We start from the raw sequence: 17814 nt of genomic DNA, 5'->3' as shown, positions 1-17814 counted from the left end.
TGTCCTCTTCAAGTAGATGCCACAATATTTGGGCTTGCCCATGCTGTTTTAACCATTAGTTGTACCATCTAACTGACTAGAATAACAAGCCAGGAATAGGCTGTGGGGAGCAGAAGGCATTTTGCAGGATGAGTTAGGGTGTGAATGAGCCACCACCCCCCTCTGCCTCATCATCTCCAAAACTTCTCAAATTTGAGGTCATCTGGGAAATATCCTGCTCATTCTCATCAATATTAAGAGTTGGTGACTCTGGTTGTGGGGGTCCAAATGCTTTATTTTGAATTTACACTTCCTGCCCTTCCTTGGACGTGATGGATCCAAACAGGAGAATAGGAACAGACAAGTCCAAATATGATGGAGGCATCCTGCAGTGTCATACCGACCACACTGTCTTTGTCAGAGAGATGGTGGGTGGGCAAGGTGCCTAAGGCACATCTGTGATGGAGACCAAAGTGAGAATAAATGCAGAGGAGGTAAATGCAGCTGAGCATGCCTCAATGGCAACAACAATGACACTTACACCATCACATGAAATGACTGGATGGGGAGCATACGTACGACATCCATGCTACCAAATAAGGCATTAGGCTGCCCTAGGCAGGAGATCCCTACTGTAAGCAATACTGCAACAGTGGTACAGAAGGGTATCGACTGTGTCTGCTCCAAGAGCCTTGCACATTTTGTACCACAGTCTAGTAATATTATATTGATATATATATATATATATATATATATATATATATATATATATATATATATATATATACACATACACATACACATACACACACACACACACACACATTCATATCCACTGCAAGATTTCCCTAGTTGCACAACAATGTGCTCACCTGGCAGTTCTGGAATAGGTATTCAAATCAATGACTCCACCCCCTTCACATCTGATGCAAGTTCTCATTGCTTGCTACTTTTTGCTTCACAAAAGATTGCAAATATTGTACTGCAACTGTAGAAGCAGACAGAGTTTCAATGTGCCATTAAATAATAAGCATCCTACTAAAATTAATAACTTGTTAAAGTTCTTGGATCACTGCAATATTTACTTCCACACACTGATGCATTGTTTTTTATTTGTCTGCTGCTATAATTTCTATCATTTTCATTTTACTGTCATTATCAAAATCTAACGATAGCGTTGAAATATGTTTCAAGTTAGACATCTGAGCTCTTACTGGTTTGTAAGAATTAAAAGCTCAATTGTTAAACTTCACATCTTGCATTTCATAACTTATCCCAGCCTAGCTAATAATTCCTTTGTTTTAAGTATTTTTAGTCTGTGTAATACGTCCCTTCCATGACGATATAGATTTTCAACACTTCCACTTTCCTTGTCAGTTGAGTGGAAAGAATTTTGGCCCATTCTAACTTGATTCAGATTTCTTGGGTGGCATACCTTTTGAATGTTACTATACATGTCTTGATGTCATCATTTTGCTTAGTTTCTTAACAGCAGAGAGAGCTCAGGGGTAACAATTACCTTCGGCCCACTGTTACTGCAACCATGCCTGCAACGACTAGTCTTCACCTTAGAGTCAGCCAAGGCTTGCAGTAGGTCTTCTGTGGCTGTGGAAAGGGACAAACATAGCAGACAAAATTCTTGTCTGGTACAAAGCACATACCAGGAAATGGTGGCAAAACACCTGTATTTACACATTCCACAGAAAAGCAGCTCAGTCTAAGCATATGGCAGCAGAAGAACAGCAAGGGACAGTATTTATGGCAAGTCCCTGGCCAAAGTGCCTCCATTCTCCACCACAAACAAACCTTACAAACATCTTGAGACAGACATGCGCACACAAACAAAAACAGGTTTCTTTGATAGATGAAAAAAATGGCCAACTTGACTTTGCTCAGGTATTCTTCAGAAATATTTATAGTGCCTTAAACGTAAGGTTCACAGTCCTTAGATGCAAGAATAATACATAGGCTCAGCACCATGCAGCCCTTCCTACAACATGTTGTAGAACAAAGGTAACAGTTTTAGACATTTCCTTTCAGCCCCAAAATGAAACATTTTTGCCTGAACTTACTTCAGACCACACATCCACAATAGGGTCCGAACAGATCATCCAGCTTCAGGAATCAAGACTTTTTGGGCAGAGACCCATGAGCTGAAGAACCAAGTTCCATGACTGTTTAAGGCTACATTTTATATAAAAGTACTTCACTCACAGAATCAATTTCCTAACTAGACTACAGACTGAATTTTAAAGGCAAGGCACGTTTAAAGCCAGACATCCCATTTTCCCAAGCAAAATGTCACAATACATTTTATAAGTAGGCAACAAACATATTATTGTACAAATATTTGATGGTTCTGTATCTTTTCTTTTTTTGGAAAACATAAAAGATATATAGTTTGGATATAAAACATGGGTAGCTCATAAAATGCCTTTGAAAGAAAGCATAAAACTATTAAGTAATAAGACAGCAACACACATATTTAGATAAGAAATGTTCTAGTAATGTCAGAAAATATGCTGGAAAAACATTGTATATATTAAACTGTCATTTTTTCCCTTGTAAGCACTTTCAGAAGAATGCCACTTAGAAATTCTGTTCAACACTGCGGGTATGACAAACGTTTCTAAAGCATCTACCTATCTGCATTTGTTAGCTCAGAATGTAACTGGAAACAATCTCCAAATAAGCATTTATAGAAGAGATAAAATATAAGCCAAAATATATTAGGAAACTTTTGAATATACAAAAATAGAAATATGTGGGTGTATATCCATCCATAAACACACATACATGCATATCTGTGTGTATATATAGACATGACTGATCAGCGATTAATCAATTTTACCATGTTTACACTAAAATGGACAACTTTATGATGTTAACTGCTGCACTATGGAAAGCAAGTTTTCTCAAAGAACTACTCTGCTCAAATTGTATGTCAATATTTCAAAAAATAAAAGAATGAAATTAACTCCAAGGGCCTGACATGAAGGATGCCGTTAAGAAATTGCTTGACCTCAAACCTAGAAGCCACTGGAAGACGAGCTGAAACAGTGGAGAGGTGAGCTTTAACAGATCAATATGCTAACTCAGCATGGAGCAGGTCACACAAATGAGAAAGAACCAGACTGATTCCCACAGAATGTAAATCCTGGTTACAAGCAAGGCACCAAGCAGAAAATCTCTTCCATTTCGACACACAGGGTTTCCTGGCCTCCTGCAGAACCCAAAGCACATCCTCAGTAAAAAGGTGCCTAAAAGGGATCAAAACTGTTTCACCCACAGTGCCAACTGAAGAGTGGACAAGTGAGGATGGATCAGAGACTCCTTGTCTTGCGTCAATAGGTTCAACCTGTGAGGTAACTTGTGGTGATTGCCACTAGCTAGGTGAAGAAGGGGGAATCAATGCTGTCTGGGCCAAAAGGGAGTCACCAACAAGATTTTGGGGGAGCCCTGCTCGATCTTGAGCAGGACCCTTGGAATAAGAGGAAGTGGAGGTAAGGCAGAAAAACATCCCCTTCCAAAACAGAGGACTTGGAACTCTGCTCCAAAAAGGAAAAAAATGTTTGTTCAAAAGGGAAGCAAAACACCTACCTAAGGAGTTCCCCACCAATAGACAATATCCAGAAACATCTCTGTTAAGCATCCATTTGTGAGCCTGTGTACTGGACCTCCTCAAAGTGTCTACCACTGTATTTTGCTCTGAAGGAATATATACAGTCTGAACTGTCACTTGACATTGAATAGCTAGATCCACAATTGAAGAGCCAGTCGGCAAAGAAGGTAGGATTTTGTGTCCCGTTGCTTGTTGATATAACACCACTGTGGTTTTGTTTGTGAATGAAAGGCCCTGGAAGAAAGAGGGAGTGAAAGGTATGAAGGACAAACAGGAGATCTCTCATCTCCTTTATGTTGATGTGGTCTGATGAGTAGGTCAGAGACGTGAAACTTGAATGCAACAAAAGAGGCTCCCACCCAGTGTCTGTGGCATCTGAAAAAAGTTCCCGAGAGGGGACTGAGGGCTGGAAAGGAAGTTCTTGTTTGAGACACAGCTGATGAATCCAACACTGAAGCTTGAGGTTACGGCAGAGAAGAAAAGGGACCAGAAAATCTAGTGGATGTCAGTGCTGAAGCCATACTGACATTTGGCACCACTGCAGTTTTCTCATATGAAGTCTAGCTAGAGGTAGCATAGGAATGGTGGAGGCCATAAATCCTAGCGCCCTGAGAAATTCACTGTCTGTTAGTGAAATCAGAGGAAGGGATTGAAAAAAGGTGATTAAAGAAAGAGCCTTGGGAGGAAGCGGGGAAGCCAGCACAGGAATGATCTGGAGCCTGCAACTGAGAAACACATGATCTTGAGAAGGAACCAGGCCTGATTTTTGGAAGTTTATTGTAAACCGCAAACATAAGAGACAAACAATATACCGGAGGTGCTGAAGCAACGGGAGGAAGCCTGAATGAGCAGGTCATCCAGATGAGGAATGATTTGAATCCCTCTCATCCTGCAAAAGGCAATCACAGGAGTGAGGCATTTGGTGAATACCCTTGGTGCACTAGAAAGGCCAAAGGGCAAAGCAGAGACAGAGAAATGCAAAATCTTCCTTAAAAGGGGATGAATTGGGATGTGAAGATCAGTAACCTTGAGGTCCAGAGAGACCAAGAAAGTCTGAGGAAAAAGAAGAGGAAACACGGTTTGAAGGTATTATATCCAAAAAGAAGGGAATTTCAGAAAGTTCTTGAGCTGGGAAAGATCTAGAATGGGTCTCCAGGTACTTTCCTTTCTGGGAACCAGAAACATTGTGGAATAAAACCACTTCCCCTCCTGGGAAGGGAGCACAGCTTGAATAGTGCCTTGTAGCAAAAGGCCCTCAAGTAGTTCTGGGAAGAAAGAAAGCTGCTCCTGAGGAGGTTGAGGGATGCCCAGAAAAGGATTTTCATATTAAGAAGCATCCCAGATGGATGACGGACAGGATCCAAGTGTCTTAAGTGACCCTCAACCGATTGGGAAGAGACAGAGAAACACAAAGGGATATGGGAACCTAGCTCAAGAAAAGGGAAAGCAAACAGTCAGATAAACCTGGCTTGTCATGGAAAGGAAGCTTCTGAGAAGTAGGAGTCTCAGCAGATCTAGCAAGAGGAACCCACCTAGAACCCTTCTTACCTTAGAGGAGGGAGAGGCTGTCGGTGAACATAGGCATATTTGGATGGATAATTCCTCTGAAATTTAGGGATAGGAGAGACAAAAATATGCTTCAATTTATGCAAGGCCTTATCCTTACCCTGAAGGGATTTAAGCAGTTCAGCAGCGGCAGAAGCAAACAGGCTCTTATTGTAAAGAACAGCATCCGATAATTTAGCCTTAATATCAATAGGCAAAGGCTGGAGACCAAGCCAAGAGTAACGTTTCAAAACAGAACCAAAGGCAGCAGTCCTACAGAAGGCATCATAACTACATTTAATAGAGTGGTGAGCAACCTGAAATGTTCAGCCCTGTAAAGAGAGGTCCTAGGCATTCTCTTCAGAATTAGGGAGGCCAGAGATAGCCTGGGAAGCCTGAGAAAGAAGGGCTAAAAAGTACAGTTTTGTACCTACCATAAATGTAGATGTTCGAGTGCTAATACAGCTGCAGTAATCACAGATGGGTTCTCTGCCATCAGGTGGGTCCTCGGTCAGCCGAATTCCAAAGTCTAGGTCCGGCGTCGGTCGGTGTCGCTTTCTCTCTTGATGTCAGTGAGGCCAGAGTATATAAGACACAGCCAACGCCATGTTCTTCAGTCTTTCTTGCCCCAGATGTTAGGTGCCCCCAGAAAGAAGGCAATACATAAATTATATATATATATATATATATATATATATATATATATATATATACAAGCAATGCAATATAATCCAAAATCAGTAGTTGCAAGCAAATAAACCATAGAAGGATAACCCAGTCAGGTTGTATGAAGAGGGGGTTAGGCCCTATGCCTTTACCAAGTGGGGAAGGCGGGAGGGTAACCTGTACTGCAGCTGTATTAGCACTCGAACATCTACATTTATGGTAGGTACAAAACTGTACTATGTTCATCGTGCATACAGCTGCAGTAATCACAGATGGGTAGAGTCCCAAAGCTACACACAGGGTGGTAGGTACTAGTTGGAACTGGGATGAGCCAGAATGCCCTGCAACACAGCAGTGGCAAAGCCTGCTCTAGTTTTGGAATATAAAGGCAGGTGGTAGTGTTTTGTGAAGGTATGTACAGAACTCCAAGTGGCTGCCTCCAAAATGTCTTTGGTAGGAACTCCTCTGAGGAAGGCTGTAGAGGTAGCTGTGGCCCTGGTGGAGTGGGATCTGATGCCTGTGGGAACAGATTTCCCATGATATGAATAACAGAACCGTATGCAGTGGCCTATCCACTTTGAAATTGTCTGCTTGGTCACTGGCTTCCCTTGAGCCCCTACAGCATAGGACACAAAAAGTTGTTCTGATTTCCTGAAGGACTTTGTTCTGTCCAAATAATAGCGTAGCTGCCTATGGATGTCTAAAGAATGTAGCAACCTTTCCCCTTTGTTTTGAGGATTGGGGTAAAAGGTAGGTAAGTGTATGGCTTGGTTTAAAGCTACCCTGGATACCACTTTAGGCATAAAGGATGAGTTGGTACGAAGGGAAACCCTGTCCTGATGGAAGATGAGGAAGGGCTGCACCGCCATGAGGGCCTGTAGTTCCGAAACCCTACGAGCTGAAGTGATGGCCAGAAGGAAGGCTGTTTTCCAGGACAAATATTGCAAATCTGTTGATGCAGCTGGTTCAGAAGGAGGCAATGTTAACTTTTCTAGAATGTAATTAAGATCCCAGGCTGGTATTGGTTGTTTCCTTGGTGGTCTTATATTCTTAGCCCCTCTGAGGAACTGTCGTAAGAGTGGGTGAGAAAATAAAGGTGGATCCGAGTTGAATTCTGCAGAAACGGCTGAGGCATGGATTTTTATGGAAGAAAATGAAAGTCCACTGTTCAGTAGCTCAGCTAGATACTGTAATATCTGAAGCAAATTCAGCTTTCTAGGGTCCTGGCCTTTTTTCTCATTCCAAGAGCAGAACCGTTTCCATTTTGCAGTGTAAGCCTTTCTAGTAGATGGCCTTCTGGCCTCCAAAATGACATCCTGCACCTCCTTGGAGAGTAGGGTCTGTTGTGGTGTTAAAGGAATTTTCCATGCAGCAAGATTGAGTGTTTTCAGCTGACCGTGAAGAGTTTTGTAGCTGTGCTGAGTCAGCAGAAGAGGCATTAGAGGTAGGGACCAGGGAGGAGTATGTGTTAGACTCCTCAGGAGCGGATACCAGTGTTGCCTTGGCCAATCTGGAGCAATCAGTATCATCTTCGGTCTGTCTGCTCTTGCTTTCAAGAGCACCTTGGGCAGAAGAGGGAAAGCGTAAACTGTCCATGCTGTCCAACTGAATGAAAGGGCGTCCACTCTCCAGGCCTTTGGATGAAAGGTCCTTGAACAAAACTTTTCCAATTGATGATTCCTGTGGGAGGCAAAAAGATCTATGTATGGCCTCCCCCACTCTTGTATTATCTCTGTAAACACCTGAGGATGCAACTTCCATTCGTGTGGATCTGTCATAGTTCTGCTTAGATCGTCGGCCAGCGTGTTTTCCAATCCTGGCAAGTACTGTGCTTGAAGTTCGATTTGCCATTCCAGAGCCAAGTTCCAAAGAGTCATGGCTAGTCTGCAGAAGGGGTATGAATGTGTTCCTCCTCGTTTGTTTATGTACCACATTACTGTGGTGTTGTCTGTTCTTATCAGTAATTGTCCTGGATGCAGGAGGTCCTTGAAAGCTGTAATTGCATTTATTACTGCTAGCATTTCTTTTTGATTGATGTGAAGGTGCTTTTCCTTTTGGGACCATTTGCCCTGAATGCACCTGTCTGTCATGTGCGCCCCCCAGGCGTAATCTGAGGCGTCTGTTGTGATGACTTGGTTTGCTTGAGGTTTGCAGAATGGGAGGCCTGTGTTTGCTTGACATGCTTGGGCCCACCATAGAAATTCCTTTGCAAACATGGAATTATTGGTATTATTGTTTCCAAACTGTGACTGTGTTGAGACCATAGGTTTTAGGTACCATTGAAGTTTCCTCATATGCAGCTTTGCACATGGGATTAAAAGAATGCAAGATGCCATGAAGCCCAGAGCCTGCAGGATTTTCCTTGCAGTAAGCCTGGTACATTTTGCTAGTATTTTGAAGTACTGAGTTAGCTGCCCCTGTTTTTCTGGCGTTAGATAGGCCATCTGGGTGTTTGTGTCCAAGTTGGCACCCAGGAAAGTTATTTTCTGAGATGGTGTTAGCCTGGATTTCTCTTTGTTGATTGTATATCCCAGAGAATGCATTAACCGTGTTACATAAGCCAGATGTTCCAGAAGTATGTGCTTGCTGTCCGCTTGGATCAGGCAGTCGTCCAAATAAGGGTAAATTTGTATCCCTTGAAGTCTGCAGTAGGCAATCACTGATGCCAGGCACTTTGTGAATACTCTGGGCGCAGTAGATAAGCCAAAGGGCAATGCAGAGAATTGATAGTGGATTGAACCTGCAAGAAATCTGAGGTATCTTCTGCAACTTTGTCTGATTGGGACATGCAGGTATGCCTCCTTGAGGTCCAATGTTACCAGCCAAAACTCCTTGCCCAGCATGGGAAGAAGCTGCTGTAATGTCAGCATCTTGAATTTTGGTGCAGTAAAATGTGTTTAGGATGGATAAGTCCAAAATGGGTCTCCAGTCGGTTCCTTTCCTTGGTACCAGAAAAAGTCTTGAATAAAAACCTTGACCTTGTTCGTGAGTAGGTACCTCTTGTATAGCTCTCATGCTTATGAGCTTTGAAATTTGTAGTTGTGCCTCTGCCCTTTGATTGTGTGGCAGGTTTGGCATGCCTCTCATTTTTGGAAGAGTGTGGAATTGAAATTTGTAGCCTCTGTTTATAACATCCAGGATCCATTTGTTTGTTGTGACAATATGTCAATTTCTTGCAAATAATGCTAGCTTTCCTCCCAAAGGTGCTGCCAGCTGAGACCTGCTTGGCATGGAAATGAGGGAGTCATTGGGTTTGTTTCCTGTATTGTTGTGCACTGTCTTTGCCACCTCTTGGTGCTGGAGTTTGCCATTGTCGGCCTCTATATGATCCTTGTGATTGCCCTCTGCCCCTTGTGCGTCTGTATCTACCTCTTTGGGGCTTGTCAGTGGCTGGAAAGGACCAGTTTTTTGAAGGCCAATTTCTGCTAAAACGTGGTGGTTGGACCTGTAAAAAGGCTTTGACAGTTTGCATAGATTTGGCTTTTTCTTCCATTTTCCGTAATATCTCCTCAGCATTAGTACCAAACAGCACATCCTTTTGTAAAGGAGCATCTAGAAGTTTAGCTTTCACATGATCAGGCAAGCTTTGTTCCCTAAGCCAGGCATGTCTACGAATGACTGATCCTGTAGCAGCCGCTCTACTTGAGGCCTCTAGGGCATCATAGCCACATTGTAAGGTGTGTTTACCCACTTGCTCTGCACTATGCATCATATCCTGTAACTCCTTTAAATCTGGTGTTGAGGTAACAAAAGAAATTCCCTAAGTCTTTTCTTGGAATCAGAAAAGTCTTGGCCTTCCCAATGGAAGTGTTCCCTTAAAGTGTGCAAGGTTTCCCCAAAGGAAAAATCCTCAGGAGGAGATACAGAAGGAATGGACTGCTCTGCATCCGAATCTTCAAAAGGGGAGTAAGAGTGTTCCTCTACATCAGAATGTTCTGATAAAATGGAGCCCTGATCAGAAGAGGGAGAATCTTCCTCCACTCTGGGTCTCTTGTCTGGAGGGGGTTGAGAACCCCTGATAAGAGTAATCAAATCCTCAGCCATTTTAAGCATCTGTTTTTTAGGCATGGGGCCTGGAGAAGGGCCCTGTGCAACAGGCCTCTTGGGATGCCTGGCTGCTTTGGATTTAGTAAAGGCCTTAATAGAAAAAGAAGATGAGGGTCTAAAGACACCATGGGTGGAAGTGGACCTGTCCACATTAGGAGGCTCAACATTAGCAATGGCTTTGGTTGTAGTCTGGGAAAGGGCCGAGGTACCTGCGGTCTCGGGTACAGAGGACACCGCCAAGGGAGTGTCGTCGGTAGTCAGGGACTGCAAAGGTGTCTCGCTGAGAACCGGACCACGTGTAGCCGGTTTTGGCGTGGTGTCGGTGGGGACCGCGGACCTCGCGTGTCGGTCCTTGTCCTTGCGTTTTTTGGACAAAACGGTAGTCGGAGTCTCCGACGACATTTTATAATCAAAGGCTTTACCAAAAAAGTGTTGGGCGAACTCCGCCCGACGCTTAATAGTGCGTTTATTGAAAGTAGCGCAAAAGCGACAGCCTGAGACGTCGTGGTCTGGGCCTAAACAAGGTATGCAGAGGGAATGGAAATCCTTATGCGGTATTTGCTTCCCACAAGAAATACAATTATTAACTTTTTCTGACATCGGTCTGAGGCAAGAAAAGTTTCCCCAACGGGGTACTTAGCTTTAATGAAGACTTTGGTTTCCAATTTTTTCGTAATTCAGGAGCTGGCCGACCGGCACTTGCGAACTGCTTCTGCTTCGGGCACCGCGCGGCAAATAAGACTCAAGAACATGGCGTCGGCTGTGTCTTATATACTCTGGCCTCACTGACGTCAAGAGAGAAAGCGACACCGACCGACGCCAGACCTAGACTTTGGAATTCGGCCGACCGAGGACCCGCCTGACGGCAGAGAACCCATCTGTGATTACTGCAGCTGTATGCACGATGAACATCATATTTGGCCATATGGGTGTGGTAATCAGTAACCTGAAAGGCCAAGGTGGCAGTGGTATATACCATTTTTTGCCTAGCCATTCCACAGCTCTATTGTCCTTGTCTGAAGGAGGTAATTTTGTAGAAGGCAAAAGTTTAGAGGGTTTGTCAGAAGAGACAGACACTGCAGAAGGGTCAGCAAAAGAATACTTATAGAAGAACTTAGATGTCGCCTGGAGCTTGAGAATCCGGGGCAACAGAGGCTGCTGAGAAGGTATCTAGAAGGGCAGACAAGACTGTGAGGTACAGCAGAGGTCTTAGGGGAGTCCATCTGGAGAAGCTCATAATACCAGTCTTGAATATGATCAACCTGAGAACAGTCCCATTTAAAAAATTCCATCAAATGAGAAATAGTACCCCCAAAGGAGATTCCAAGGGAGAATCTGGGCTAATAAATTCCTCCTCCTCCAAGCCATAACACAATGGAGAAAGGATTTTAGAGGAACATGCCAAATCCTCTTCAGAGCAGTCCTGCTCTCCGAGGATCTTGAGTGGTGTAGAAGACCAAGGGGATGGCAGGCACAGAAACTCCTTGGGGAGGTTTCAAGCCATCACTACATTAAATGACCCCTGGGTAAAATTGTGCCATTCACACAGAGGATCACTGCTTTTTTTCGTTTGATGGACATCTGCCCTAAAAACCCTAGGAGGTTCCGACCCTTGCCTACATTCAACCAATGTATTAGGAATTCCCTCCCAGACAAGTACCCGCAGTATCCCCCCTCAGTTCTTCTGACCCTCTAAGAACATGCAGGAAGGCAGATCCTTGCCGGCCTCCAATAGGGTCAAGTCACAGTAGACTTGCACAACAACCAGGCGATCCTCTGGGCTTTAACCAGCCTCAAGAGAGACATCAGAGAGAGGTGGGACAGCAGCCAAATCAGCCCAGAGTTTACTGGCAGGCAGTTGACTTTTGGGATGGGAAGACACCACCATAGCACCTTGCACCAACAACTTTAGGCATTCGTTCTCCAGGTAAATGGACAAGATGACTATGTAGGGTCTTAGGGATCTTGGCAGACAGAACACTGTGTATGATCATGAGAAACATCCAAACAGAAGAGACAATGCTCTTGATGATCCTTATGGGAGATCTGCCTCCCACACTGACATTATCCCTTTCTGGATGACATGTAAACTTAACAAAAATTAAAAGAGAGAAAGACAAGAAGAAACCCCAATGAGGCACTTATCTGAAACATGGCTAAATAACCTGCACAGAAGGAGTGCTCAGACTGATGATCAATGACTTTGTTTGGACTGGCAGCACACAAGTTCTGCGGTATATATGTCCGCACAGAAGGAGTGCTCAGACTGATGATCAATGACTGTGTTTGGACTGGCAGCACACAAGTTCTGCGGTATATATGTCCGTACATCACCTTTGTGCCCTACACCTTGTGCAGGGAGTACATGTGTGATGTACAATGTCTATAAAATCATAAGGCTTTGGTATACTGGCCAGACAATGGGTTGCCCTTGGCAGTGAATCCCTTTAGTAATACTACAACAATGACATGGAAGGACATCTGAAGGCTTTTGCATACTAGCCAGACACTGGGCTATCCTTTGCAGGAGAACCCTTACATAAATACTGCAAAAGTGATAAGGAATGACATCATTTATCATTCCCCTACAGTCTTCAATGACACCAGCTTCCTTATGAATCTCATATTTCCATACCATTACAGGTAATGCCACCATGCTTTGACTAAGCTAGCCAGATTTCTAAGTTTAACAGTATCCGAGATGCATCATCTGGACTAAAACTGAAATAAAAAAAGAACAAATTCAACAAGACCCTTCATAAAGTAGTATTTAATTTAAATAGGTATATTTTTTTTAAATCGCAAAAGCAAGAATAGCACTGCCAAATTAGCTTCAGAATAAGCTCTGCAGGCAGGCAAAAAAACATCTGGAAGAATTCATTTAGGATTTTGTCTTAGCAAGGCAACTGTGAAATACTATGACTTAAATACCAACAAAACAATGCCAAGACCCGAGGTCAGACTGTCAATTTTGGACAAATTCCTTGTTAAAGTACATATGGACTTTTCCCACCTGTTAGTCTTACAAACCAGTAGTTTTGCCTTCACAATAAATAGCAGCTATACGCATTACTGTTAAGTGTCTTTTCTTTTATTCTTCATTTAGAAAGGTAGACGGGAAAAGGTTTTCTAGAGTGGAATTGCACTTTCCAAACATGATCTATTTTAGATCTTATGCAACAACTGAACTGCCACTGAATTCAGCAGCTGGTTGCTGTACTTTCACATTTTCCACAAGCTTGCTTTTCAATTTAGCTACTATAGCAGCTACAGCTTAGAAAACAGAGCTCATCTCATGGCAACTGTGTATACATGATAGATCTCGTCAGGGAAATTTTCCTGCTTCTCCTCCATTATAATTTTAAGTCCTGCCTTCTCAATAACATCGTGCAGTACTGAAAGTTCTCGACAAACACTGCTGTCTACATCATCCAAAATTACACCTTCATATGCCACATTGTCTTTGATAACTATAATGCCATTAGGTCGAAGTCCCTTCTGACATCTCTTAAGGAACTCTGCGAGGTGTTCATCTGTTAAATGACCTGTTAATACATTAAAAAGGAAATTTTTGTGATATTTACTCCCAACATTAAAAAAATGTACACATTCTAGGTCAAGACACTGACCTACATAAAGCACTGCTATTGCTGTTTGAACCAAAGTGGGTGTCAATGAAAACACTGAACTTCACTGATTTTTTTATATATGTATGTATATATATATATATATATATATATATATATATATATATATATATATATTACTATACAGTGTACCTTAACAGCATTCAACTTCAAGAGCCCAAAGGAGTGGCAGGCTTTGGCAACAGTCAACACACGGAAACATGTAACTACATTCAAGAGAAATATAACTCTATCAAAACTTACACATCTGTTTTCAAAACAGCTACTGAAAAATATTAAATAATGAATTACTATTAGAAGAGGGTCTTGTACATTAAATAAATTTTATTTAGCAAAATAAATTAACTGGAAATATTTAAGAATGGGTTATTACCACAAGGACTGAGAAGAATACGAGATAAACAGTACTAAGCCCCATTTCTATTAACGATTTAAACATGCAAATGTAAAAATTAATTAATACATCTACATATCTCCATCTACCTACTGATTATTCTACCTATGCAACTGAAACGAATTGACGAGATAAAATGTACATGCACTGTGGGTGTTTTATGTCAGCATGTGGATAATTAAGTTTTGCCCCCCCCCCCCCCCTTGTTATAATTTTTAGTTCAATTTACAGTGCAGGAAATTATTATTAAACCTGAATACATTTCACTATTTAAAAGAAATTACAATAACTTGAATAACACCAGACCAGTTTTGTTTGATGGTAAAGCACTTGGCTGTGGAAATAAATTTTAATGAGAGTAACAAAGAACACCTCATCTGTTCTTTTAAGTCATACTGATTTGACTTTTCAACACTGTATCAAATTAAAACACTATATAACAGCTAAATCATTATGCTTGCTGGCTGGCTCAGTCACACCTACTGATATCTTTGGGGAGACGATAGCTCTCTGTACAAATAAATATATCAGTCATATATATATATAAATATAAATATATATATATATATATATATATATATATATATATATATATATATATATATATATATAGATATATATAGATATATATAGATATATATATATATATATATATATATATATATAGAGAGAGAGAGAGAGACACACACACACACGTTTACTGCAAATTGTAGAATACTCACCTTACAGAATGCCATTTCATCGAACGTCACTTCATCAAATGCCATTATTTCAAACTCCCTGAGCTGCGAAAAGAAACCCTCAAAAAAGGAATCACTCGGCCACCAGGAGAAAACAACAAAAAGAAAAATAAAATCCAAGTGGAGGGCAGAGGCCCCCCCCCCCAAACTAAATATACAAACTCAGAGCTCGCACTACAATGTACTAAGGTCAAAGTGCACCATAGTGGACAACTGTTTCCTTTCCTGGGCTTCCTTTTCGCAGCTCCGGGAGTTCGACAGAATGACAGTCGATGAAGTGATGAAATGACATTCGATAAGGTGAGTATCCAACAATTTGTGATAGATCCATATATCATATACAGGTTTACCTTCATAATGTTAGCAGGCACATCATCGAAACAACTTAAGCAAACTCCGAACTGTGACTCCTCAAAACCGCGAACACAGATATTCCAAATCACAAAATCTCGCCCCCTTTTTGACCCATGGTAGCCCTTGTTTCACGTATGCAGCGGTCAGAAATGTCAACGTTTGCTGTCCTGTTCGACTTTCTGACGTGTCGGTGGTACAGAATTTGTGGAAACTGTTCGACCATGTACATGTTCAGAGAAATGCCTGCTGACATGAAGCTAAACCTAGATATATAATATAACATTTTATATATATATATATATATATATATATATATATACACACACACACACACACACACACACACACATATGTATATACATACACATGTATATCTTCTTAGGTACTTAACTCATCTACCTAAATATCTTAAAACTAAACCATAAAAAGAAAAAAAAAGGCCAGTTAATCAAGTAACAGACAGTTCTGTCAGCTTACGTACCCAACAAAGACAGAAAAAAACACACTTGAGGTAGTTACCAAGCAACAACTCTGCCTGCATAATCATAGGTTCATTGGTTCATAGGAGGGCACTAGGCTATTGGCCCTAGGGCCTATATAAGCCTAGCCAAAAATGTACCCTGGCTTTCGCCACCCAAGAAAATTATTTTCCTGTGCCCCTGTCAAGCAGAGCCACAGAAGTGATCCCCGGGGTGAATTTCCTATCTCCCATCCAATCATCAAGATTTTTCTTGAAGAGTGCTAATGAGGAGCTCTGTTTGACATAGATAGGTAGTCTGTTCCAGAGTATGGGAAGTCTCTGGGACAGGAATCTATCCCTCCAGCATATTCTGATTATTGTGGTGACAAGGTTTAGGTCCCTAGAGTGTGTAGCTCGGAGGGATTGGGATTTCTTTAAGTGGAGCATGTCCAACAGCTCTGGGTTTGACATAGCTTTACATATTAGGCAGAGACCGCCTCGGAGTAGGCGATATGCAGAGTAAAGCTGGAGTTTTTTTGAGACGGTCTGCATAGGGAATCTGCTTGAGGCCAGTAATCCTCTTTGTGAGGTATTTCTGTGGCCTTTCCAGTTGTTGTAGATGTCTTGTGAGGTACATACCAAAAGGAGCGTTGTACTCTATAATGGGTCTAATGAGTGATGAGTAGAGGGGAACAATGACCTCTTTTTTTCTGGATGAGAAACCTTTTGTGATGAGGTGAGCCACGTAGAAGGATTTCCTGACCACTGTGGCGATGTGATTATCAAAGGAGAGACTACTGTCCACCTGTGTCCCAAGGTCTCATCACATTTTCGGCGTTAAGTAGACTACCAGCTATGTGGTAGTTCATGGGTACAGAGTTTTTACCAAAGGGGATGACAATACACTTTTTGGCACTGAGCTTCAGGCCATGGCTTTGACACCAGGTATCTGTCTCAGTGAGCCCCTTTTGCAGTATGTCCACATCGTTAGGAGTTTCGATTATGGCTCCTAGTTTGCAGTCATCTGCAAACTTTGTTAGCCAAAGACCTTCTGTGTTAGCCTGTACTTCAGAGAGGTAGATACCAAACAGGAGAGGATCATGTCTCTGCTAATGCTGACCATTTGCATAAGGTACAGTTTCTCCATTATAGCAACAAATTATACCACTTTCTGATAACAGTACCTCTGAGCAAGACAGCATGACATGAAGACAGTTCATTTCCAATGAAGACGAGCACAAAACTTGGTAAACAATCAGAGTTAAGTACAGCAGAAGGTAAATGTTGAAGAAAAATCACAAACTGTGCAACAGCTGCATGTTACATAATGACAATGCACTTAATGACCTGCACAAATGCAAAAGCAGTCTAAATTTAGATATTGTATATCTACTGTACAAATGTCATGCTGCATTTCTGCAACTACTGTAATAAATTTTGAAGGAAACATTAAGCATAAATAGAACTTCTCAGCTGTTCTTGCCTTATATCATCGTTATGCAGCATATTCATCTGGGGCATCTGTTGTACCCAAAATCTTTTGTAGTTTCAATACAACGCATTACATGCACATGCCTTATTAAATCATCAGTGCTCTCTGCCTCTTTCAATTTATGTCTACTTGGAGCTTGCTCACCTTTTCACAAACCACCCTACAGAGCTTTTAAACCTTGCAGTGGTTATATTCAGAACAGTCTCCATGAAAATATACTGTACCCCCTTGATCAGGGTTCAGAAGTAAGCATAGATTACTACACTTTATACTTAATGCAAGTAAAAGGTACTGCTTCATTTGCAGACAAAGAAGCATCTAGTTTAACCCTTGTTATAGGGCTTCAACAAAAAGCATGACAAAGCATTCCAAAGGGAGACTGTATAGGCTTTTACTCAAGATTACTTGTGGTGCCATAAAAGGACTGGTCCTGGAACCCCATTTTGAACTTGTTAGTGCTAAGCAAATATTGGAATGTGTCAGAATTCAAAATCTTAACCCTGCATGCTTTACTGCCATACGCTTTTCTACAAGCCCTGACGGTTACCCTGGATCTGACGTATTTCTAGTTAGCACAGCAGAGTCTCATTCATTATCGGAATTAAACAGACAAATTACATGCACCACCACCCACAGAACCGAGAAAGCGCTATCAGTCTGTCGATCCTTTCCGTGTCTGGGCGAGATTTCCCATGTTGAGTCAAATTAAGACACAAGCTCCACTCCTGGCAGTGCCCATCCATCAATTCCTTTAACTTTCAGCTTTGCAACCATATCCCCTCCCCCGGAACCCAAAGACATAGGTGTCCCAGAAGCTGCCTGGCAGGACATGGGAATAATGCTGGCAGATCGCCAGTCAGCATCACTT

General features: G+C 41.9%; 1 protein-coding gene across 6 annotated transcripts in view; it reads right to left on the bottom strand.

Annotated features, from left to right (window-relative positions):
- Positions 1–12614: 12614 nt before the first annotated feature.
- NTMT1 (N-terminal Xaa-Pro-Lys N-methyltransferase 1) overlaps positions 12615–17814 on the bottom strand; it is a 261140-nt gene continuing 255940 nt past the window's right edge. For all 6 annotated transcript variants that reach the window (XM_044058777.1, XM_044058775.1, XM_044058773.1 and 3 more), the window contains one exon: positions 12615–13404. In XM_044058777.1, coding sequence (XP_043914712.1) covers positions 13148–13404 — 257 coding nt within the window. In that variant the 3' untranslated portion in view covers positions 12615–13147. The remainder of the gene's footprint in view (positions 13405–17814) is intronic.

Source organism: Protopterus annectens, chromosome 16.part0, assembly GCF_019279795.1.
Source record: "Protopterus annectens isolate FY-2018-M chromosome 16.part0, PAN1.0, whole genome shotgun sequence".
NCBI classification, from domain to species: domain Eukaryota; kingdom Metazoa; phylum Chordata; order Ceratodontiformes; family Protopteridae; genus Protopterus; species Protopterus annectens.
The sequence above is the reverse complement of the archived record's forward strand: the minus strand, read 5'-3'. Positions and strand labels throughout refer to the sequence as shown.